The sequence below is a fragment of the Anabas testudineus genome, chromosome 22, assembly GCF_900324465.2.
Source record: "Anabas testudineus chromosome 22, fAnaTes1.2, whole genome shotgun sequence".
Lineage (NCBI taxonomy): Eukaryota > Metazoa > Chordata > Actinopteri > Anabantiformes > Anabantidae > Anabas > Anabas testudineus.
The window spans coordinates 6030579-6055815 of NC_046630.1; the positions used below are offsets into that span (position 1 = coordinate 6030579).

General features: G+C 41.0%; 1 protein-coding gene across 1 annotated transcript; it reads left to right on the forward strand.

Annotated features, from left to right (window-relative positions):
* The first annotated feature begins 4891 nt into the window (after positions 1–4891).
* On the forward strand, positions 4892–22908 carry crip2 (cysteine-rich protein 2). The gene is made up of 8 exons (XM_026340282.1): positions 4892–5041; positions 15623–15717; positions 18984–19041; positions 19449–19580; positions 20275–20343; positions 20452–20546; positions 21182–21239; positions 21493–22908. Exons 1-8 carry the CDS (start codon positions 4999–5001, stop codon positions 21558–21560), a joined length of 618 nt encoding a protein of 205 aa, XP_026196067.1. The 5' UTR covers positions 4892–4998; the 3' UTR covers positions 21561–22908.
* Positions 22909–25237: the final 2329 nt, after the last annotated feature.

Genomic DNA, 25237 nt, shown 5'->3' on the forward strand with positions numbered 1-25237 from the left:
CTTGATGAGTCAGACCCAAACTCGCCACACCATCTTTAGTGTGCTAAGAGCAGGACTGTGAGTACCAACATCTTAAATATGCGTTTTATTAGTTAATAGTGGTTCAGTAACCCCCAAATCACCTTCACGTAGCTTCTGTCAATTATCCTCCATATAATAATATCGCTAGAAGAGCATGACATTGCTCAGGTTCTTTGTATTTGCAGTCAAACTTTAATGTGCGTCACTGAAGAGATTCCCCCGGAAATGATAGGGAGCTCTGTGAAGGGAGGATCACAGGACACATAGATAGAAAGATCAAACCTCCAAAAACTTCTTCCAGCTGCCTCTACCACACCCTTCCCTCCGAAGGGGCCTTCACTGGGAGTCAAAATGGGTGCCACGCCTCTGGTACAGCACATGTTCACCCAAAAATCCCTTCATTTATACTGTAAACAAACTGAGTGTATTTGAACTTGACAAAATAGGCTACTGTATACACCAGCTAAAAGATTAGGGGGGAAAGGATTTTAGATTAGAGAGGGGACAAGTGACCAGCAAAGCCAAGTAAAATACTACAACACATTACTAAAAATGGCATTTAGTGGAATCTAAACCCTTCACAGTCCCAGTGGGAGTAAAATAGTTAACCGTCTATAGTTAAAGAAAACACAAGGGCACTCTTATATTTATACTTTTAAAATACTGTAATGGAGCAACAAGCATACTGCTGTTTGTCTGTAAATGCCACCCCAGGGCTGGTTCAGAGAGTACATGGCCTACACGACGGGTCAGGGTTAAAAGGGTCACTGAGACATGACTAAGATTTTGGAAGAAGACCCGAGGCTGGATTTCAGTAAACAGGAACACTATTATTCAGATAGCTGATGAATTCTAAATCTTTTTTTTTTTGGCTGTTTTTTGTAATTGGTGGCCTCTGGGATACTTATGTTTAAAGAATTATTTTCAGAAAATAAAGTTTACATTCAGCACAGAGTGCCTTAAATAGGAGCATGGGACCTTTAAAAGCACAGTTTTACCCTTTTCACCAACCAACCTTTTATTGTTATTGACCAAATCCCACCTAAATCCAGAATGTCTGCCAGAGTTCGAACAGTTTTTAGGTTATTTCTCTGTAGATTTATGCAAGTTTTGTTTTTAAAGTGTACCTAAAAAGTCTTTACACCTGGAAGTGCTCTCTCTTAATTCATAGGGATGTCAGTAGGTATTTCTGGTTTCCCCTGATTGTATACTCTAACAAACCAAAACCATACAAGAGGAAAGGCTTATCCTCGAGATACAGTATCTGTCCATTAAACTCTCCCTGACCACTCAGTCTCCTCCAGCCTGTCACACAACATATAGCTTATCATCTGCTGAGAATGCTTAATCTTATCCACGTCTGCTTGCGGAGCTAAACATAGGCTTCTGTTTCTAAAATAATAGTCACTCTGGGGTAGAAGCTGTGGGAACATTTCACATTTCACTTTCACATTTCAATAATTAATTCAGTCTTTTTTTTTTCACTGTCTTACTCACAGACGTGCAAACGCTCAGCCAGCTGGTCACGTGTTTGCCGTCCACACAAACAGCGTGTTCTTATATTTTCACAAATTCCACAGCTGTCTGAGGTCTTTTAAATGATGTGCTTGTACACTTTAAATAGAGACCTCACAAACCCTCGATCTGACTTAAATCATCTGGTTGGCTCTCTCTTGTACTCGCTGAAAGGAGTAGCCTGCTGTGGTCTTGGGCCGGGCTCCAGCTGGTCATACTGCGGACTCCTCAGAGTAAACGACTTGTCACGTGGCTCATGTGGATTATGCCTGCATTTGCATTTGTGGAGCCTGAATGTGTGAATGTGTGTGAGGGGGTGGGATGAACAGGAAGGAAGTGGAGGCAGAGACACTGGATTGCCACTGTCTGGAGGCCAAAGGCAGACTTGGCACCTGTTTAGTCGCACAAGGCTTATTTAATGTGCGTTGAGGTGATTACTGTTTAGGACAGGTGTACAGCTCGAATTCATAAATGCTCAGACTGGGTCACAGCTCTGGACCTTGGGGTGCTGTAGGGCAAAGAGATGTCACTGCCAGGACATGGCTAACACGATTTCTAATCACGCTGGTATGAACAATGTAATCTTATATTAAAGTGAATGACAAACTATTTTTTCACTGTCAGACCAAACTACATGCACACATCTTATTAATTAATACATTGATTTTATAACTTTAAACAGCTGCAAATTATGATTTGTTTTTTCATTTCAGTTTGTATTAAATGTTCAGTATAATGTCCATCCAAAAAACAAATATATTCATTTTACTGTGATATAATACAAGTAAATAAAAAATGACCTCATCTGTGCAACTGTTGCAGTTGTTTATTGACAAATTAAAAAATATTTGACCCTATTTTTAATGCATTTTAATCTGGAATTCAGCTTTTATTTGGGTGGATTATCTCAACATTCAACTGATTCTGAAAAGACAACATTTAATTAGCCTTTGTTTAACTGTCTGTTAAACATATTACTCGCGTAAGACAACGCTTAAAGTCTCCATCAATTTAGCTTTGCACACATTCAAATGAGGGACTTGCGGGAAACAAATATGTAAAACGTTCAAGCTTATTCAAACTCCAAACACACTGCATGCAGATGAGACTTTTACTAGTTCTTTGCTGCCAAGTAAATGCCCACAGCTCTAAATATTTGAAATCTCAATCTGTATCCTATCTATTTTCTCATGCTTTGGAGCTTCGTAAACCACAGAACCCATCTCTTTCTATCTTCGAAGCCTGGTGGTGCTGCTTGTGCAACGCCGTCCTTTGTGAAATCGTTGGCATACGACTTGAAGAATGATTTTTGATGAAGAAATGATTAGGATGTGTCACATTTTTATGTACTCTTTCTTTTCTATAAACTGAAGTACTAACATTCTTCAAGACCCTCAGGACCACCTCTCTCCAGCCCTTTTCCATCTATTTCTGTCTTTCCCCATGGGGAGAGATGCTTGATCTACTCTGGAGAAACAGTGTGTGTCTGAATCAAACACCACATCAGAAGCAAGTTAAAAGTAAAACTAGTGGCCTGGATATGTCCACCTCGGTTTCCTTGGGATTACCTACTCCTCAGAAGCCTTAGCCTGTCAGGGAGATCTGTACTCTCACTTATCAATCATTTCTGCTCCATATTTTTCTACCTTGAAATGACTAAAATTTGGGGGTTTAAGCACTTTTTTGTGGAGGTCTGCTGAGTGTACATTCCCGCTTTCATTCACCCATAAATGATGTATAGGCTACTAAAGATATTAGGAATAATATACCTTTGCTTTCATTTTTATCACATGTATTCAGTGAGCCATGGATTTCAGGGAACACTGGCTCTCAGTGTCCTTCTTCCTATTTGTCTCCATTTCACTCCGTAGTGTGTTTGACCTCCTCTCTTCTCAGCAAGTTCCAGTGTGATTGTGCACGAGAGCTGAACTGGCAACAATCCTGCAACCACAGCAAACAACTAGAGGTGAACGGTAATGAACTTATGTCCTCGGCTGAGGCAGGACAACTCTAACTGTGACACAACTCTGGGAAATATCTCACTGGGCATTATAATCAAGGCTGAGTCACAAAATCCTCCGGTTTACTACACATTGTTTTTGTCTATACACAGTAATTCACAAATGTAAATTAAAAATGGCAACCAGCCATTATTTCTACTACTAATACATGTGACAAACATTATTTTTAATAACTGTTAAAATAGCCTAGAATAAAGTAAAATTCTTATTTTTACAGAATTACTTTTACTTAACTACAGTTTTACTTTCTTATACTTCATTTTAGGATTTCTATTTTATTTATTTTACTCCACTCCAACCATGTATAAAATTGACCAGGAATTTCCTAAATGTGTCCAGTGTATAAGTTTTCTACCGTTAAGAGTCGACTGAGTCACCAGCTGAGCGTTAGTCAGAGTTCATTTTAAAAAGTGTGAACTCTGTGATAAGAGGAAACTGGTAACAGGGCTGCTGATGGGTGCTAATCAGTCGGGACACAGATGTGGGAAATAACAGAAAGTCTGTTCCTGGACCAGGACCTGCACTGTGTCTCTGGGTATTCAGGCCAGACAGTACTGATATGTGAAAGAGATTAAACCATTCACTCTCAAAAGGCCCCAAGTGGAAAAAGACAGCCACTTTGCAGGAGAGACTGATAACATATCGTCAATGAGTCTTTTAATTAGTCATCACAACTGAATGCAACAGCTACATGTGGGCCTGGATTGTGAGAAACACAGAAGCTGCGTAGGTAGCTCTGCCTTTCTCCTTAAGTCAGCCTAATTTGTCATGAAGCCAGCCACCCTTCTCAAGGGAAAGCTGATCCACCCAAGCCACGTCTCAGCGTCTTCCTTTGCCTAACAAATTCCTGCAAGGCACTCACTCTCAAAGGGTGCATTGTGATTCAATCACATACTGCCCACTCCTCTTGTGGAAAAGGCGAAAGGGAAGGAGGGAGTGCATGTGCCCCAGTGGACAAACCCACTACTTGCCCAGAAGCTTTCCCGCCTGGCCTGCACTGGCTGTGACAGACCACAGGCCCATAGAGGAGCAAAGGCTGCCTTTAGGTGCTAGTGAGTTTAACCTTAACTTAACAAGAATACATGAGAACAGCCCCAAGTGGTTCTTATGGTGTCACATAAACCAGTAAGTTTAATTTATGATGTAATGGATGCTAATAAATAACAATCTTTGTGTTTTCTGTACAGTAGAAGTTGCGTTTAAGCACTTGCTTGCTCGCTCAACGTAAAGTGGCGACTTTTCCCACAGGCTTTGAAGGAAACACTGTGACGTCAGGCCGTCGCGGGGGCGGGCCTATGCTAATGAGGAGCCGTTGATGCGCGCAGCCTCTGGGAGCAGAGACACTGGCTGTGGACGAAGGATCCAGGGGACGGACAGAGAGAGCGGACGGCGCTCCGGACAAACAAAACATCCCTCTCACTCGACCCAAAACATCCAAAAAATGGCTTCAAAGTGCCCCAAGTGTGACAAGACGGTGTATTTCGGTAAGTGATGCTCGCTGTGTTTGGTCCGAAGCTGCTGAACATACTTTTAGTGATCCCGCTCATTCACCCGAATGTTCTCCTGACAGGGGGATCATCTTTATTTAACATTTTTATAACGCTGGAGTTCCTTAATTTACACCTGCAATAAAAAGTGGGTGTTATTGTCTTTTAAGAAGTTAACTCCCATTCATTAAAAACCCACATGTTTCACATATCTATATTTAAGGTATGTCGCTTTGAAAAATGTACCCAACTAAAAATGCCTACTTTTTAAATGAAGTTCTGAATGGACACATCTTCCTCTGTTTGTTTTAAACAATATCCCACTTCAATACAGTCGTTTTGTGGAGTACATTTGACAATAGCCTGTTACCATCCATAATCCATGGATTCATAAAGATTAATAAATATTTACTTTATGTTTTTTGTCCAGTGGTGGGAAAACAATCTACCACAAAACATCTTCCTATGTTTTTCAATGTAAATCTCACATAGGTGACAGCTTTTCTTAGATCAGACATTTTAAGGGTAAAGAGTTGCTGCTGGCAATGTTAATGATTCACAGAGACAAACTTGTCTGGTGTGGAAAAAGGGGTTCATGTAAATAAAGAGTCTACTGGCAAATATGTCAACAAATTTTGCAACAGTTAGTTAAAATGCTTTTAACTAATGTGAGTGAAAAAATGCCCTTTCTGCACTGTCTTCACAAGGCTGCATGAATGATTTATCTTTTTTTGACACTGATCTGTGCCGTTTTTTAATTTGTTGTGTTTGGTAAACATCCAAGCCTAGCAGTTGGCTTTGGAGGGTTGCTGATGGAAGTCATTGCCAAGAGTGCAGAAATGCCATATGCTGAGATTGCCCACTCGCACAAGAGCACAGCAACATCATGCTGCGTCAGTGGGATGAAGACCTGTAAACACGCATCTTTTGCATCCTTGTAAACAAAGATGGGAAACCAAAACACCCACTTGGGCAAAGAGCGTTTGAGAAAGACTCACACTTTAGTCACGGCAGGGAAGATGGCATCTTATATCCACTTTAACAGATGTTTATGCCATAAACATCTGTTATAATTACAGCGAAAGAAATGTACACAAACAAGTGCAAAGCTGATGATTTAAGGAGCTTAGGCTGTCAAAATAAACAAACATTTACATCTCTACTTTTAAATTTGTAGGCTGCACTTTATGTGCATCCTATCCATTCCGGTTTATTTTTAGGGAAGATGTTTCTCTCCCGTTGAACCTTGAATAATCCTGTGTTTATATTTCGTTGCATGCTGGGAACAAAAAATTAGTTCCTCTGTGCTGATTTTTCCTACACTTCACGGCACACATCAGAGCTGTTTCTCTGCACGGGGGTCAAACTCAATTATGTGAGTGGATGGAAGTCCTCTTACGTAACAGGAGTGGCAGCAAACATCACAGCTGCTGCTCATCCTGTGCGTCCTGAGAGTTGCTGGCATGGAATAATATTTGCACAAACAATATTTATTCTTCTCCAGTGCAGACTTTACGCATGCCTAAGTATTTAGTTGTGTTGTAGCATTAATTCACTGCAGCGAGTGAATCACAGCTCCTCAGTGATGTATGTAATTTTTTTATGTAACATGCAAAGATCCAGCCCAGAGAAGTTATTTTTGGTTGGGGTGTGTCTTGTTGGGTGGAGAACCCCACGGCTGAGTTGACTGTAAAGATAATGTGGATGATGACAAAGTGCTACTGCAAGCCAGCATGAGTGGAATTAGCAGCACACGTGAAATCAGGGAGGATGATGAGAGTGAAGGGAGGTATTGACGATATAACGAGGCTGTGAAACCTGTGACACAACATGGGTGAGGTGAGGTCAGGGAGGCCAGGGCTACTGCCCACAGCCTGCAGCATCAGCATGATGTCAGTGATGAATTTTAGATTTTATAGCATGAGCTCAGCAGCTCCACCGACGTACATCCTCCACACGGCCACTTGGCTCTCCAGGAGTTCATAAAATCCAGAGCTGAGGTGGATTTTCAGGTCTGTGGAACAGTTAAAGTGATAAAACAGGCTTGAATAAGTTGTTAGAGTAAGGCACACTGCTTCTGATCTAAAGCACAACATGTGTTATTGATAGAGAAAATTGTCTTTTTCCTGTCTCCTTTGCTCCTTTTGCTTTTTTCCTTCTTGTGGTGGTGGTTTGTGGTGTGCTGTATAGAACGGTGATTGGCCCACCCTGGATTTATCCACCTGGTCCTCCAGCTGGTGTCGCCCAGTATTGGATTTTGTAGGCAATACATACAACATTTAACTCTCTTTTTACTTTTACTGCACAAAACTGGTGAACCACAGTCTGGGAAGGTAATTAATTTGGTTTCAGGGAAATATTTTTTACTGTTCTCCTGTTACTTTAATGGACAGCTGTATACAGTGGTGACAGTTCAGTTTCATTGCCTCTGAAGAAAAAAATGTTGACTGTTGCTTACAGTTGCTATAAGCTGAAGTGCAGATTTATTTTTATATTTATTTTTGCTGGTATTAAAAGAATGCGAACATTGTAATTGTAGGGTAGGATTCAAATACCCAAAGTCCACAGTGTGGTGGCTTCGCATCTGTGAGTTCCTGTGGTAAAGAGATGCTTAGAATACACTAGAGACTATTGGCTGACACGTGACCAGGCCTGGTGAAAACGCATGGTTGGCGGGTGTGAGAGTCCATGCAGAACACAGCACAGCACTGCTCACTAAATCTTCCAAATCCAGACCCAAATTCAGCCCAGCGATAGAACACTTGTGCACAAAAATGGGAGCAATGAGTCTTTGCTCAGCTAAGTGAATAAATGACAACTTAATGGAAACTAATGTGCTCCGCTGTGAGTTTCTCTATCTCTGTGTCATTCAGCGATTCCTCTCACTCAGGCCTCTTTCCTCTTTTTCAGTCAGTTGCCTCAGGCCCTGAATTCTTCTTCCCCTGATTTTTGTTTTTAAACTACAAGGACTGGGGGAAATGGGGTGAGATGACTCGCTTTTATTTAAACAGCTCTCAAAGTGCCTCATGCATTATAATGAGAAACAACATCTCTATTCACACAAGGCTCTTTCTATCCGTGTGCACGTTAGTCCTTCCAGCGAGCCAGAATACCTTCGTCCTCTCAGCTTGGTAATACAGATGGAGCGGTGTGCTGTTTCCCACACACCTCCTTTTTAAATCCCTTTTCTCACCCCAAACATCCACACAATACCCTTTTTTTCCTCCCCTCTATTCTGTCAACGTTAAAGTACCCTGTTTTCCGCTTGGCTGCCCTGTAGGTTGTGTGAATGTGCCTTGTCAGTTATGTAACATCATTTCTTGAGTCGCTGCCGCCTGTTTGGTGCCATTGCATAACCTGCCAGCTACTGTGCACCAGTCAATGACGGCCCTATTCTCTGCCTTTTGAGGCACAAATATGATCCCCTAATGGAGATGACATTAACCTTGGTGCTGAAAGTCTGCCCGCCCGACTCACACACAGGTGAAACCATTCCGCCTTCCAGCAACTGACCTGTTACATAACAGGAGGACAAAGATGGTTTTGTAAAGTTCACCCAAGTGATTTACACAGGACAGGGGCAGTCCTTGACATTTTCAACAGTCTGAATTCATTTTAGATTTTATTTCTTTGCTAGCTCGGATGCAACATACTAAATTGTAACCATTCATAATTAGGGGTTTAACAGTTCTGAAACTGAAGCTAAAACCATTCAGGAAGATGGAAAGGAAACAAATCATGACCAACCCACTTCCACTGCCATCCCACCTCCCAAATACTAACAGTGGCTCTCTGACACTTTAAAATTTGATATAATATCAGAGAAATCTGATACATCCTGTTATAAGAAGTAGTTTTCTGCTGGGTTTACTTTAAGAAAGTAACACTGTGTGTCTATATAGAAGCAGAGATGCATCAGCTTTAGCTCTTGTGAGGCTTTCAGGGACAGTGCAGTGTAGGTCTACCTCCTCCATCTTCTCTTCTTGAGATTTACTAGTATCGTTACATAACTAGAGGAATTCACATACTGCATGTAAAAATACAAACCGATCCAGGGCGCCCACTGAAACAAAGACGTATCCATCGATGCAAGTTTTAACTTAAGTGTAAATTTTCTCCTCCTGCTTTATTATTCCATAAACATACAGAGACTTAAAGAAGATGACAATTAATGAAAGTACTCATCAGTTATTTATAAACTGTGCATTTTGCGTTTGAGCAGATAATTACAGGGCACACGCTGCCACTTTTATTACGTCACTTTACAAGAAACATGATTTTACTCAAAGGAGTCTAAGCAAGGCCACATTTTATGCCTCTGTCATATGACCCATTTAGGGCTGATTATCCAATTACCAAATGCTAGATCTACTGATGCTCTTTTAAAGACACGGTCCACTTCCAAAAGCAAATCATACAGAGTGGCTCTTTTTGAAGAAAAGAGATGCGATAGCCTTCCCAGAGCAGGTCACCAAGCCTGAGGCTGTGGAGCAGTGCTTTGCCTGCAGGTCTTCTGACCAGCACAGACAGGAAGTGGTTTAAAAGCAGCCCATTTACGTCAGTAGGATTCACAAGGTCGGCCACGGGGAGAAAGCCTGGGGAGGAAACCTCGCCTTGGCCAAGGCGACAGACGACCTCTAGAGCTAAGTTTTGCCTTGGGGTTGCATCAGCCACAGGGAGAGACTAATTCAAATACATCTTTCCTGGAGGCTTTTTGGTATCAGTCTCCACCCTGCATAGTTGCAGTAAGCACCACAGGGAGCTGCACGCACACGCTGACCCCGAACAAATCAATTCCAATGTTCAACACGCTACTGAGTGGGTCAACTCACTGTTGGTTGACACAGAGCCAGCAGACGATGATATTTTAAAAGTCCAACTCTTTCTACAGTTTACAGTCTATGAGGTATGAATGGATCATTAATCATGTGGAGCTGTCAACGCTAAATGTTCTCTGTTTCAAGCTTTTGCAAAATGAGGATTTGTTCCTTTTGAAATCCTTATAAATACAGTAACTTGAGACACACTAAGTTATTGGTATTTTATAGTGGTTTCTGACAATTTATAGACCAAGAACCATCAGTTAATTTGAGAAAACAACTGGTTTAAAAATGTTATTAGCGTTATCAAACCAATAATAAAATAACCATTAGTTAGATTTAACTTGGTATGGCTCCACATCAATTAGGACTGAACAGTAATACTGTCAGAGACCATAGCTAGCAGTGTGTGCAAACTCACTTCTCATTCATAAATGTCAGGATGCGTGAATGAACATTTTGCATAGTTTGAGCCCACAGTAACACTTACAAACTGCTGGTTTAGGTTGGGGGGTGTGATTGGATAATGCACTGCTTAGTCCTCAATTGAAACTCCTTTAAAGTAATGTCCCCTGGTGAGGTTGAATGCCTCTGTGCACCCAAGTGAATGGTCATTGTTTAGCTAAAGGTCACAAGTCCTTGAGAGTATTTGTAGAAAGTAGAATAGTAAGAGGATGCAGAGAGGGAAACACATGCTACTTGTTTTTTTCCTCACTTATATTTCTTTTAAATCTACCTCTCATGTTTGGCTCCTGCTTTGCCTTTGGGGCCTCGAGGCAGTCAGGTGTATGGTGCTTATTAGAACGCGCAGTTATCACAAAGCTGTGACAAAACCAAAAAAATGAATAAATAAAAAAGGAAAACACCCGCATGGACTCAGCTGTCACTGACGGATGAACAGAATGGAAACGAGGATGGATAGAGGGCAATGTGTATGAGAGTGTGTGTTTTGGTTTATGAGTGTGTTTTGGACGGGTTTCTTGTAGGAAAAGCTGAACAGATGGGTCCACCTTACCAGAGGGTGCCACACAACAGAATCCAGCCAACTGGGATTGTAGAGATATTTACAATAACACTGGTCACCTCCTGAACATTATGCAGATTTTGGGCGACTGTATTTATCCTCACATCTAGCTATTAAGCATTTACATTTACGGTTGTTACTAATTTGGTGTCATTGTAGAGACGAGCTGCAGCGCAGTAAGCAGCACCCGTGTTGTCCTCTTTGTCAAAGGCATTAGATTTCCCCCACTGTTGCAGCCTGATCGAATTATTGAGCAGGAAGAGAGCACCCATATGAGATTTCAGAGCCCAAACTGCATGCTGGCAATTCGTCTGTATAAATGTTGTTCAGTACTTTTTCTAGTTCTTGTTTATCTGACCTAACAGCGAAAGGTACAACAGGGGGTACATTTCCTCTTCACACAGGGTGAAACCGAGCCCGGTTGTCAGCTCTGGTGTTTGAGTGCAGCTGCAACTGCAATCGAGTCGTTGAAAAAATGGGCCGCTAATGTTTTCCCTCTAAAGAGTCCTTGTTAAAGTTCTGTTGCTTAATGTTCTGTCCATTTGTTGAGCATTTGCTTCAGACTCTGCTCCCTTTACAGGCTGAGGGACTTTATCTGAGCATAATTGATTTCACTCATAATATATAAGTGTAAGTGAGTCAGAAGAATCAAATTAAAGTAAACTGAATTACAGCCTACACAAAGTTCTCTGATGTCTTCTGTTTTTTTCTGAGCAGAACAGATCCCCTTACCTTTTAGAATATCACAACTAATTTGTTTTCAAAGTTGCTGAAGTTACTGTATTTGATACTGAATCACTGTTTAGCCTCTGCAGTAGATGCCTTATTTCAATTTCCCAGGAATAAGATAAGATAACAAAAAGTTAATGACCTCTCTTCATCATAGACCATGACTTCTCTATTATATGCTAATGCTTTGACCTCTCATAAATAGGAGTTTTATTGGCTCTAAATATAATTAAGCTAGAAAAAACCTTCCTCTTTCATTGGTGTAAAGCACTGTATTTAGATGATTTTACCCTTTTATGTAAAGCCAATGTCATGCCATTTTTGTTGGGTTTGCACTTATTTCTCCTACAAAAATAGAAAAGATGTTCAGTAGCAGCAGTGGTTAGCAGCAAGATATTGTCAACACTAGGTCAAATCAGTGCGAGGATGAGTCAGCAGCAGGTTGTCTGTGTGATTTAAACCGTATTGACGATGCAATCAGAGGGTCCGGCCTCAGACTGACGTGCTTAGAGCAGGAATTTACAATTGAAGTTAAGCAGCTTACAATGGTGCAGGTATCATATGGTTACGGTGATGACCTCTGACAGCTCTCTGTTTCAGTGTTTGTCACTCTCGCGCTTGGAGCTCGGTGTTCCTGCAGTTACACCATCTGTCTGTCAATCACTATGTCACGCAGTCTAAACCACAGTAGATTCACTTTAAGAAACTTTGCACTGTACTTTATATTTGAAACCACCTAAGCTGTAGCCACCAACGTTGAAACTCATGAAAACATGGATTCAAATCTAAATAGTTAACTGGAATTATCAGGAGCTCTGCCCTGATAAACAGTGTGTTTATCCATTTACACTATTGTGCCAAAAGGATTTACACTATTAAAATCTATTCAAAAAGCTCCATGTTCTCTCCTAAAGCACAAAGTGACTGTTTAAGCAGGTTTAAATACTGTATTTTCTATTTATTTTCTGACTCTCACACACTAACTCCAGCCTGTCCTAGCCAATAAATGAATCTAGTGTAGTTTTTGTATTACTCACTAAACAGCATTTATTTTCTCACTATGTGAGATATGTGATATTTGATGTCTGCAGTGTGAGTGATACTTGATATTCTTTTTTAATATTTTATAATGTCCCAGGAGATGGTCTTTGTGTTAGGTGCGATTGCCCACCTGCACTCTCAAACACATTATTATTTGTGCACCTTATTCCCAGATATTGAATGTTTACAGCCAAACAGACTTGTGTCACTACAACGGATTTTCTTAAGCAGGTCAACTGTTTATCACGGGGGAGTCCATTGTTGTGTGTGCTTTTGAGGGAGGCAAAGTGCACGTTATCTTGAGAGAAAACAGACTGGCTAAAAGGATTTAGCACATCCTCACCAGTGTTGGCAGTGTAAATGTTAAATTTCCAGAGAGACTTTCTACAGGAGAGTGTTTGTTTACACAAGTGGGTGTATTTACCCTCACTTTGTTGCTGTAAAGAGAAAGATGTGGCTGTTTCAGGATTTTGGGATACTGAAAACTGATTTTTGATTGGTCTGCTGGTGCAGTCATAACCTATTTTTTTATGTTTCTTTTTTGTTTAGATTCTCGTGTTTGTAGATCCCTGTAAAATCTTAATCCACATGCATATTTAGTGGTTTTATTTCAGCTGTTGGGGCTATATGAAGGATGATAGGGATAGAGGCTTGATGAGACGTGGGGGGTATGAACATCTGGGCCAGATGCATATCCCCTCCACCTCCCCCACTCTATAACTCCTACAGCACATACTACAGACAGACAAGCTCGACAAGCTCACTCCTCTTACAATAACAACTGCTCTTTAAAACGTGGAGCTTCAAAAACAGTGGACTTTGTTACTATAGTACATAGACAACTAGGACATACTGGTGAGACTCTGATGTCTGTTTCCATTCATATGCTGACTTTTCATATCTGTCTGGAGGAATGTCTACATATGAGTCAATGACACACACACATGTGCACAGGGCTTCTGTACTCCATTAATGCAGCCTATTTTTAATACTGAAGAGGTGTCGAGAGGTATATGTGTATTATCAGTTCACAAACACACACAGAGCAGACAGGTTAGGCCCCTGCTAGTTTCATTTAGACTTTAAACATCATCATAAGTGTTATATGATGTGTCTGTTTTGAAAATAACATAGTTTCGAGCACTTGCTGTCCCTGCACAGCACAATGTTTCAGCCACTGAGAGAAGCAAAGCACCTGCCAGAGCGACGTTTGTGAATCCCTGTGTGTTTATTATGTTTATAATTTATTATGTTAAGATGTCAAAGCTGATTAATTAAAGGATTTAAAAAGCAAAGCAAATAGGTAAGAGCCTAATGGATTTTATCTTCCCCTGATGACACAGGCATATTCTAAGATGACAATGTCAGGATTCATTAGGCTCAAATCGTGAAAGAGTGGTTCAGGGAGCATGGTACATCATTTTTACACATGGATAGGCCACAGAGTCCAGACCCCACTGAAAATATTTGGAGTGTGCTGGAGAAGACTGTTAATGAAAGGATGGCAAGGTGAATGCAAACTGTAGTAGAGTGTGTGAACTGTTACATATAAGCACAAACACAACCGGATGCCATTCATATTTTTCATTTCAACTCTAGTGAAGGTTTTGTGAACATCCTATGATTTAAGATCAGAGTTAATTGATTTACAGTGATTTATTGCAGGCTTTTATCTGTATCTCTAAGAGTGATTTATGAACATTTTTGTCAGTGGCTAAGTCAGCATTCCTGTACTTTTACCTTGATGAGAGCATACACCCCTCTCATTCCCATTTCACATTTCACCCCGCAACCCTTCCATAGTTATTCTCAAGGGTCTTGTTGCCCGCCATTAGTCTCAGTGTTCACTACATTCAATTCAGTTAAATTTTATTTGTATAGCACTTTTTACAATTGACATTGTCGCAAAGCAGCAAACCAAAGTAACTATGGAAGTTTACATGAACAGTGAATGTGTCTAAAAATACATGAGAGATTTGAAACATATCTAGTTTTGTGTTCATGAGTCTTCTGGTTTTGTTCTTGATAGTCAGACTTAGCTCTTTGCAAATGATTATGTTCAGAGATTCTCAGATCCCTGATGTCTGATGTAATCTTTGCTTCCTGATGTGACGTTGACTCAGGAGTTTGACAGTGCTTTAACAGTTCCTGGGACATGTAAGAAAGCAGCTAAAGAGAGGAAGAAGAGCAGGAAGCAATCGTGTAAGTCTGCATATATGCTGCATGTGTGTGCATATGTTTGTGTGTGTTCCTGACTGAGGGTATGTAGGAAACAGACTCCAGTATCCGGCTATTTGTGCCCTGCCTTGATAAGAGAAGGTGTTTCCTCTGCTGCCTGCACGACTCCTTAGGGCCTATTGTGTGGACACAGAAGGGATTTATTATTGGAATGGGTGTAATTAGGTTCCTTTGCTTGTCTGTGGGGGCGGTCTGTGTGGTAGACTGGAGAAACAGGGGACGGAAATGGGGTTGAGGGGCTGTCTGGACCATGTGGAGTGTACTGTAAAGTGGGGGAGGGGTGTGTGTATATTTGGAGGGGTAACACAAAGGATCTGGGTTAGATGTGGGCACCTCCTGCTGCTCCAGCTGGACTGGGATTCACGCCACTGTCCGTCGATCCAGCAGTGACATCATTCATCCTGTGTGGTAAACACTAACACACCGAGTATGCCCACCCTGCCAGAAAACAATCACTCATTTGGCACGATGACAAGATTTCCATCGAGGCACAGCAGCTCAGTGATACAGTACAAACTAATCATTATTGTGGAGCGTGAGGCAGTGGGGGGCACGTCACTCCTCGCTGCGATGAGTGATTGAACAGCACATTATAACAAATACAAAGCCCAACACAATCAATGGAGAAAATAAAGGCCTGTTGTTCTGATTAATGTATATAAGTGCTGCTTTATGTGGAGGTTTTTTGCACTCATCACGATTCTACTGTCTGTCTTTCATGTGCAGCTGAAAAGGTGTCGTCACTGGGGAAGGACTGGCACAAGTTGTGTCTCAAGTGTGACCGATGCAACAAGCTTCTGAACGCTGGAGGCCACGCTGAGGTCAGTATGACACCATAAGTACATAAGAGTAGAGTACAGTGGTGTCCTTTTACCAGGTCAATGCTATTGCATATGTGCAAAATAAAAAAAAAAAGTTAGCTGAGCTGTGTGAATACCACAAGTCTGAAAATGAAAGAATCTTTAGCCCACTTACTAACTGTGGTTAACAGCTGCAGAAAATCACATTCACTACACTGCGACCCTGACTGTGGTTAATGATTATTAAAATGGTTTTGGACTAAGCATTTCAGCACTGTGGCTAATAACTGTATTGATTAGTTTACAGGAAGAGGCTGGATCCTCAGCTCTTCCAAAGACACTTCCACCAGGATTTCTCACTGAAGGACAAACTTACGATTTACAATGTAAATACATTCATACTAACATTGTTTGCATCTTCTGTAATGCTCTGAACTTTATGAACCTTTTTGAGTAATAAATTATTGGTACAGTAGTGCTTATAAGAAAACCAACAAACTGTTGGTTTTCTGTAAACAATCCTTTCAGGGTTGTTTACAGTTTATTGACTTGTATTGTGAAATCTTACAAAGGGGAAATCAGTGCTGACTCATAATGTTTTGACCTATCGACAGATTTGCTTTACAGTGAATTCTTATTAAAAATGCAAACAGTCAGTTAGACGTTTTCGCTTTTCAGAACATCTAGTTAAAAATTACATCGCCTCTGTTGCAGTGTTCTGACTTTTAAAAAACGATTCATCAAGACACATGTAATGTATACCAACATGCAAATTGACAGTTAGGAACTAGGGCCTAGGGGGAAATAGGGCCTTTTAAGCTTTTTATGGGTCCACAGAAATTGCATTTCTTTATAAAATTGCTGAGTGCATTTCCTCCCTTGTATGCTCTGTTCCTGTGGGAATTTTAACCCCGGAGCCTCACAGGATGAGTTGTTTTCAGATACGTTTTCCTCTTTGTTACATAAACAGGCTGTAGTATCACAATTCAACATAGATTCCCCACAACTGTGTGACCCTCAAACAAGTGCTGCTCAATATCTGGCACCTTCACCCTGGGGATTTTCTTATCATACCACAGTTTCTTTTGTCCTCCATGACCCAGCCAACAATTCATTTTTCCCGCCTCTTCTCTGCACGAGGATATGATCTCAGTCTTTTTGTACGCATAAGCAATTTCCCTGCAGTGCCCCAAAGGATGTAGCTCTTACTGTTTAATCTCTGCATGATTACAGTAATGTCGTCACACAATCTCTCCGCGACCCATGCTCTTTCTTGGCCCACCATCCTCCATCGTTGCTCTCTGTGGACACCATCCAAATTCGGCCCCAGGCTGTGGTGCCATGCCATGAGCCTGACTTTAGTAGGAAAAACTTGATGCTCGATCATTATCATGGAAACAGATTGAGCGCTGAAGGGCAACACTCACTGCTTCTTTAAAAGGAGTTAGGGGGACAGAATGAAGCCCAGTGTGACCTGTCGTCTTGGCTAAAGGAAGGCAGCAGTTTCCTGAGGCTGGTGAAAGAGCCAGGCTGGAAAAGAACAAGGTGACAAGTCTCCACTGTTGACTCTGAAAGATAGTGAATGTACCAACCCCCAGCACCTGATTACAGTTACACTTTGTATAAAAATTGTTCTTGGCCTCGAAGCTAGAACATTTATGGTACCACACATACATAAATGTGCCATCTTTGAAAAGCTTAACCTATTCTAATAATACTTAACATAGGAAACATGCAGCGACTTTGTCATTTGTCTATAAAGGAAATAAAAAGTAGAACTAAAACCAAGACCAAGACGACTGCACCGACTTTATCTGCTCATGGTGCAGATGTGACTGAAAGCTAATAAACAGCTAATAAACAGATCTAAATCTGACTTTAGTCTGTAATAAACCTGCAGTTGACATGCATGTCTGTCACAGAGACCTTGACCTTTGACCTTTAACCAGTATAAAATTCTTTTATACAGAGGCGTAAAAAGCAGAGGTCAGGTGTAACCTACACATTCAGTAACTCAGTAACACGTCTCCACAGCGACATCACAGTCACATCACTCCAAGCTTAATGGGAACTTGATATCAAAACTACAGTACCAAGTCGTCTTGTGATTACATTCCACTCCACTAAGTAGAAGTCTGTAAATAAAAGAAGTGAAAACCAGAACAAAAACAGGCAGAGTTGCAAAGATGACCCACTTTCATTGTGGCCTTGAATGGTTCAAGCAATGCAGCATGGAGATTAAGGTAAGGGTAAGGATGGGCTGCAGGTCAGGAAAGAAGAGAAAGAAGAATAGATGGAGAGAAGAGATTCCAGCGACAGGATGTGGGAAGTGAACTGTGGGAAGAGAGTGGGCTGCATAGCAGTGATGGGCAATCCATTTTTACACTCCCTCTGAATCTTGATGTTCCACAGCCAGAGCCACAGGGACACTGTACAGCAGACTGTGAACAGATCACTCCGTTCGCTTGACAATGAAGCCCTGTGTGTCCTGTCCTGAGAAAGTCATCATGCTTAGTAAGGGCTTGGCGTCTGCAGCCTTCATGGATCTCAGAAATGTCAAACAGGAAGTGTGAAACCAGTGTGTGGCTGCTTTAACAGCAGCTGATCCTGTGGTGAATTCATTATTAAAGGTGAGAGAACAATCCTCCTTTTCTGCCGCATAGCCTTCTGAGGAAAAGGAGCTTGTGTAGCCAAAGCAGAAGGGATTGTGGGTAGTGTGTCCCTTTTTTAACGCCCAATTTTTGGTACCACACAGCCCCTGGACTCTTGCCCTTTGGATTGCTGGTTCTTCTTCATCTTTGGGCACTGGGCTTTGGACAAGTGGCTTTAAGCCTTGATCCCCTACCCGGGCTAGTCACATGCTGCTGCAACATTCCCAGCATGCATCAGCAACAGGCCATCTATGTTTTACACTGCAGACAGTCACTGGTGTGCCGACACGTAGGTTGCACTAAAGTGTGTCCCTGAATTAATCAACACAGCCCCATTTCTTGGAAACGGTCAGTCATTATTATGTGTTAAAGAAACCTGTGACACTGGCATCATCATTAGGCAGCTGTGAGGTGGAAAAGAAAATACTTGTCTCCATTTTTGGGCACCTTCTTCATCTCTTCTAAGAGGGGGAAAAACATACACACAGAAACATATGATGTCAGAAAAATGTGTGAATGTTATGGATGTCACGGCACAGTTTCATCCGGAGGCTTCATCCTTACTTGCTTGTTGAGTCATTTTGTTTAACCTGTGTGTCTGGTTTCACGGTCTGCTGTTTTTCTGTCTCACCACAGCACGACGGAAGACCCTACTGCCACAAACCATGCTATGCTGCCCTCTTTGGACCAAAAGGTGAAGTACAGCTTGTTGTGTTTAGCACAAACTACTTCATATTTGTTTCCACACCTGCATCCTAACTGAATATGTTATGGACTCTTTTGTAGTCTGTCTATGACGGTTGTTGTGGTTTATGATTTAATAATATTAATATGCTGCTTATTAGGTCATGGCTCTGTTGAAAATATATTTTAATGTCAGTGAGACATTGAGGCGGTTAAATAAAGGAAAACGTATGGAGGACAAACAATGACCTTTTCATAATTTTTAAAATTTATCTATCCAAGGAAACAAATGTCTTACTTTTATAAGTTTAAATATAAAACCACATTTGATATAAATTAATGGGTTTGTAGACTTTCTGCTAATATTACCTTCATTCATTGAGTCGGCGTAGTATAAAATGTGTTCTGTCTTTTTAGGTGTGAACATTGGTGGAGCAGGCTCCTATGTGTATGATACTCCTGCCAATGACAACCAGTCTCCCACTAGTGTGGATTCAGCTCCCAAAGCTGATGAGAAGCGCGTGTACGCACCCAAGGCAGCATCAAAAGGTACATTTGAAAACATGTGCATATATGATATATGTCGATACAGTACATTCATGCTGTATGCACTGTCAGTTGTGGACATTGCAGCAAGTGCTGCTGATGGTTCTTCAATAGCGATGCTTTCCCCCGGAGATTTTAGTGTTTTAAAGAGAAGGAAAGCTGCTGCTGAACAAGTGAAGAGCAATACACAATGTCTCTTGGGCCTTGAGGCAGGATTTTCTCAGGCCCTGTCAGCAGGAAGAAAATCGTTGTAATGTAGTGTGTTAGTTCTCAGTAACATCAGTTCATCACATCAATTCACACTGGTGATCACTTTTATTTAATCAGTAAAAGTGATTGTAAGTATTAGTGTTTTAATTGTGCTTTTTATGTGCCATGTTTATTTTATTTATGCTATATTTAAACAAAACCAGTGTCTTTTGGCACCACCTGCAGTCCCAAGCCTGGTGCTACACTTGGTTGAATGTATCGGCTGCTATCATTGGTTCCAGTTGGAGGGAGTGAGAGAAGTGTTTTAAATTGGCATCCACATTAACTAAATTGGTTAGATTAGCTTCTTTAGTCTCTTTTTTAACATATAAAAGTTTAGTGCTTGCCTTTTATACATCATCTGGAAAGATTCGTGGTCATTTATAGAATAGTTTTGCCTGCAGCACCTTTTACCTTTCCAGCTTTATGACGTGTGATCTTTCAACAGCTGGCAGCATCACCACTTTTTCCGGAGAGGCAAACATGTGTCCCCGGTGCAACAAAAAGGTGTATTTTGGTGAGTACTCTCACACGCCCAGGAAACATGAGCAAAAAGGTGTGAATTTGCAAAGGTGTTGCTACAGTGTGTCATGGTGTGTATATGTGTGTGTGTTTGTTTTTCTAGCTGAGAAGGTGACTTCACTGGGAAAGGACTGGCATCGACCATGCCTGCGCTGTGAGAGGTGCAGCAAGACTCTGTCTGCTGGCAGCCACGCAGAGGTGAGAAAAAGAGGCGGAAAGAATAAAAGAGAAATAGGAAAAACTGAAAAAAAGAAAATGTGCATTCAAATAAAATACAAATACAAAAGAACTTAAAATAGAGCACTTTGATTTAAAAGCTATGGAGGAAACGCTTCTTGGACACAACACAGCTGCACCTGATGCCTGGGTAGAGAGTTAAATCACTCCACTGCTGTAGGATCATGCTCTTTTAGATTTCAGCGTAGGAAAGACCAAAAAAAACAAACTAAACAATTAGGAAGTAGTGGCCACAAACACTGCTACCAGCTTGGCTCTTTATATAGAGGCATCATCTGTTATCTGAGGAGAGCCAACCACCTGCAGCAGCCTGAAGCTAGTCCAGCTGCCTCCTTGAACTGGCACATACCTACCTATCTTTAAATGACATTCTACATGGCACCAGAAAGGTTTTAAATTAAATAAAACCTGCAGGACCCCTAAATCAATACTGAAGTAAGCAGAGCCACGGATAATAATATAGAAAGCATACTCAGATCATTATAAAGGTTATTTAATTTTGGAACTGGACGAAGCTCCATGCTTTAACTTTTTGGGGACAGTAACATAATGTGTTTTATTTAAAATCTTTATATTTTGTACTTTCTTTATTCCAGCATAATGGCCAGCCCTACTGCCACAAACCATGCTATGCTGTTCTCTTTGGGCCCAAAGGTAACCGCTAGGGGGTGCTGTCAACCCACCAGTTATCAGCTACACTTGAAACAGAATGTCTTATGTCTGAGCACTTGATCCATGCTGCACACATTGCACAAAATAAGTGTTACTCATCAGTCATTCATCATAACAGTGTCTTCAGCTTCTTTAGCCAGATGGTAACTGTCCAGCTTTTCCTGCTCATGTTTTACCTTATCTTGTCCTCTCTCTTAACCACCCTCATCCACTGCTGTCCCTGTGGTCTTTCCAGGAGTGAACACTGGTGGTGTGGGCAGCTACATCTATGACAAGGAGCCCAGTGCAGTGACCCAGCCTTGAACCTTTGTCCCCTCAGCCTCACCCCTCTTCTCTACACAACACTGACCATCAACCACAGTATTATATAAAGCTTTTTATTTCTCTTCCTGACCTGCGTGTTCGTACCTGAGACGACCAACCTTCTGCTCCAGATCTTTCTCTCCTTTACTCTGACCCACTCTCAGCAGCCCTCGATCATATCGTTCACTGATTACAAATGCTTCCCAGAAACGTGTTCTATATTTATTAGGTTCATTAGAAAGAACTCTTCTGCACAACGATCACCCAGCATTCCCACATGACTGACTTACATTGTGTCAAGAATCTAAACCATGTTTGCCATGTTTATACATCCATAAATGTACATGAACACATAAAATGTCAGTACAGAAGAAATATGAAGGTCTTATATTTCAATGTTGCACCTAGAGAACAATGTGAGGATGTTTTTTTGTTTGTTTGTTTTAAATCAAATGAAAAGTGACTCTCAGGTGTGGAAATGTGCACTGTGTGCAGAGAGTCGACTGTGACGTGCTGACAGCCAGAAGAATTGTCACTGTGGCGGCTGCTGCATGCACAGGTGGTGCTCAGGAGCATCTTGCCAATTAAAACCTGTATTTAGCTAATGCCATATTTGCAGTTTGGCTGCCTGGCAACATTTGTTATGTGAAAAAAGTGAGATTGTGTTTCTAAAAAAAAAGTCATTATAAAAAGATGGGAGGGTAGATCTCTGAGGCAACATGATTTTCAACACATCCAATAATGTAGTATGGAGACTTTTTACTTGTGAGAACACTATCCTCTGTTATTAACTAGGTTTATGTCAGCATCTGGACTATAAACTATGACGTGCTAATAAATAACACAGACATCTTGTCCCAGTTGTTTCACTTAATACAGTTTTTTTTAAATGAGGCAGAATGTGGGTAGAGTTTTGGAAAGGGAGAGCTGTGATTTGCCGAGGGAGAAACATATTTATTGCTTTAATTCTAACTCTGTAAATTTCATTGGGCAATGTACTAATACACTTTATGTGACTGATCATGAAGGAGCTGAAATATAAGCTGTATAATTCTCTATGATCACGTTTTTTTTTATTGTTATTTTACATAAATAATCCTGTTGTTATTTTCCAAGGGATGATGCTCTATTTGAAGTATTATATTTTTTGCCATTAGCAGAGAAAGTAGATTGTAGACAAGTCATTCTGTGAGAATGTGCATTCGGGTATTAGCATATGACTGTTACTGTGTTTGTTTATTACCTGTTCGACACCGCGGGGCTCACTGTCTGTATTATGGAAACACTGCACTTCAGCCCTGCTGCATTTGCCTTTTTAATCCCTTGAATAAATATTTCAGAAACTTCATCTGTGTTCCTACAATTATCAGTTGACACATTTTGATCTCCCGCTTCTGTTTAAGAATGAAGTAAACAAACAGTACACGTAGTGGTTTTCGATTTGGTCATGTATCTATCTGATATTATGCAAACAGGAATTCATAACCAGCATGACGACAGCGACACTGCAGCTTGTGCATCTCTTATTTTCTAGTGTAATAATCCAGGCTGACATTTTTATGCCATACTTCAAATAAGGTGACTAGTGTGACACAGATACCATCTTGTGAATGGGAGGCCACCAACAAAAGCCACGCAAATGATGCAGTGTACCATTCATATACATGTACTCCTCTAACTAGAAGAGAATGTGATACTGTCAGTATTGAGGAATGACTGGCAGGTATCCGCTTTACCGTCAGTGAGACTCACTGTTTCCCGCTTCATACACACAACTGAACATGATGACTGACAGCAGGAGGAATGGTTCACCCTACTGAACCCTGCACGGTTTCAGTCTTGCATCACTTTTAAAGTATGCACTAACGCTTCTCCGACTTACAGGTACGGTAGCATTGCTGCTGCATGTGCACATACTCATGCCGTTTCACACTATGTGATTTTAGTCACAAAATCAAAACACAAATATGACATTTGGTCACTTCCAGTTACACTGTGGAAACATCTTCGTCCGTTGTGCTGGACCACGCCCGGGAAACTGTACGGTATGTTACCCTGGATACAAAACAGATGTCAATATATATGCAGCCACAGAGCCGCCTACATGTGAACTCTTTATTGTTTTCAGATGAGTGACAACAGACCCACACACACCTTGAACAGGCTGCAGCTAAACAACTGCCAAATGAAACCATCTGCTGCTGACAAAATTAGACACACAGGACTTAACAGCGAATACAGTTTGTCAGCACCTATATGTAGGAGGTACTGACCCCAGGATAGAGAGTCAACAGCTTCAGTTGAGTCCACATAGTTGGTTTCTGTCCTGAATGTGGACCAGTTGTCTCCTACTTTATGTATTAAGTCCGCTATGTTAGTCATTTGCCAGTTTTAGATGATGTGAAAGGTGCTAAAGTCTTTTTTGTAGGGTTTCAAGTGGTCTGCTTGCATGTTAGTAGACTTTCAATCATGGTTTTTGTTGCAGAACTCTGCAATAAAAAAATCCACTCTTAAGTTAAACTGCTCTCAAATCATATCCCATTTAAAAATTGCTTCATTGGGAGCTTTCTTTCAAAAAACGTATCAGTTCATCCCCGTTTCTCTGTTTTCTTTTGGACCATTGCCCCTCATTGAGGAGTGTGAGTCTTTGTCTCACATCATAAAATCATATTTCCACCATCTACAGTTATTCCCTAAATAGGTTTTACAAAGTGACCTGTGAACGTTTCATGGACTCACGCAACAGATGTCCGAATATTTCAGTGAAGTGACTAAACAGCTGTATCAGAGCAGAAGAAGTGTGGAGAACAAGGACACGTCCCTGGGGCTCACATGAATAAAACTGAATTGCTTTTTATTTTGACTGTGTCTCTTTTATGAAATGTTAAGATTGAGTGCAAACTGTTGTGAACACTATTTAAAAATACTGACTCTGGAGCTACTCTCAGTTCTTTGGAGCTTCAAAACAACCTGCAACTCACTGTTGTAATATATACAGTGGCAAGAAAAACTTTGTGAAACTTTTGGAATTTCATGGTTTTCTGCATTAATTTGTCATAAAATGTGCTCTGATCTTCATCTAAGTCACAACAATAGAAAAACACAGTCTGCTTAAAATAATACTACACAAACATTATATGTTTTCATGTTTTTATTGAATGTAACGTAAACATTCACAGTGCAGGGTGGAAAAAGTATGTGAACCCCTAATGACTTCTCCAGAAGCTAATTGGAGCCAGGAGTGAGCGAACCTTGAGTCCAATCAGTGTGATGATATTGGATGTGTTGCTGAACAATGACCCAAAGCATACAGGTAATTCAACAACAGAATAGCTTCAACAGAACAAAATACACCGTCTGGAGTGGCCCAGTCAGAGTCCTCACCTCAACCTGATTGAAATGCTGTGGCATAACCTTAAGAGAGCCATTCACACCAGACATCCCAAGAATATTGCTACACTGAAACAGTTTTGTGAAAAGTAGTGGTCCAAAATTACTCCAGATCGTTGTGCAGGTCTGATCTGCAACTACAGGAAACGTTTGGTTGAGGTTATTGCTGCCAAGGGTTCACCCTGCACTGTGAATGTTTACATGTTATATTCAGTAAAAACATGAAAACATATAATGTTTGTGTAGTATTATTTTCAGCAGACTATGTTTTTGTATTGTTGTTGAGT

Excerpts from the sequence above, each read along its gene's own strand:
- crip2 (XM_026340282.1), top strand. The coding sequence starts at position 4,999 with ATGGCTTCAAAGTGCCCCAAGTGTGACAAGACGGTGTATTTCG. Across the intron at positions 19,581-20,274 it reads ACCCAAGGCAGCATCAAAAG|CTGGCAGCATCACCACTTTT; the intron begins GTACATTTGAAA and ends ATCTTTCAACAG. Across the intron at positions 20,547-21,181 it reads CTGCTGGCAGCCACGCAGAG|CATAATGGCCAGCCCTACTG; the intron begins GTGAGAAAAAGA and ends TCTTTATTCCAG.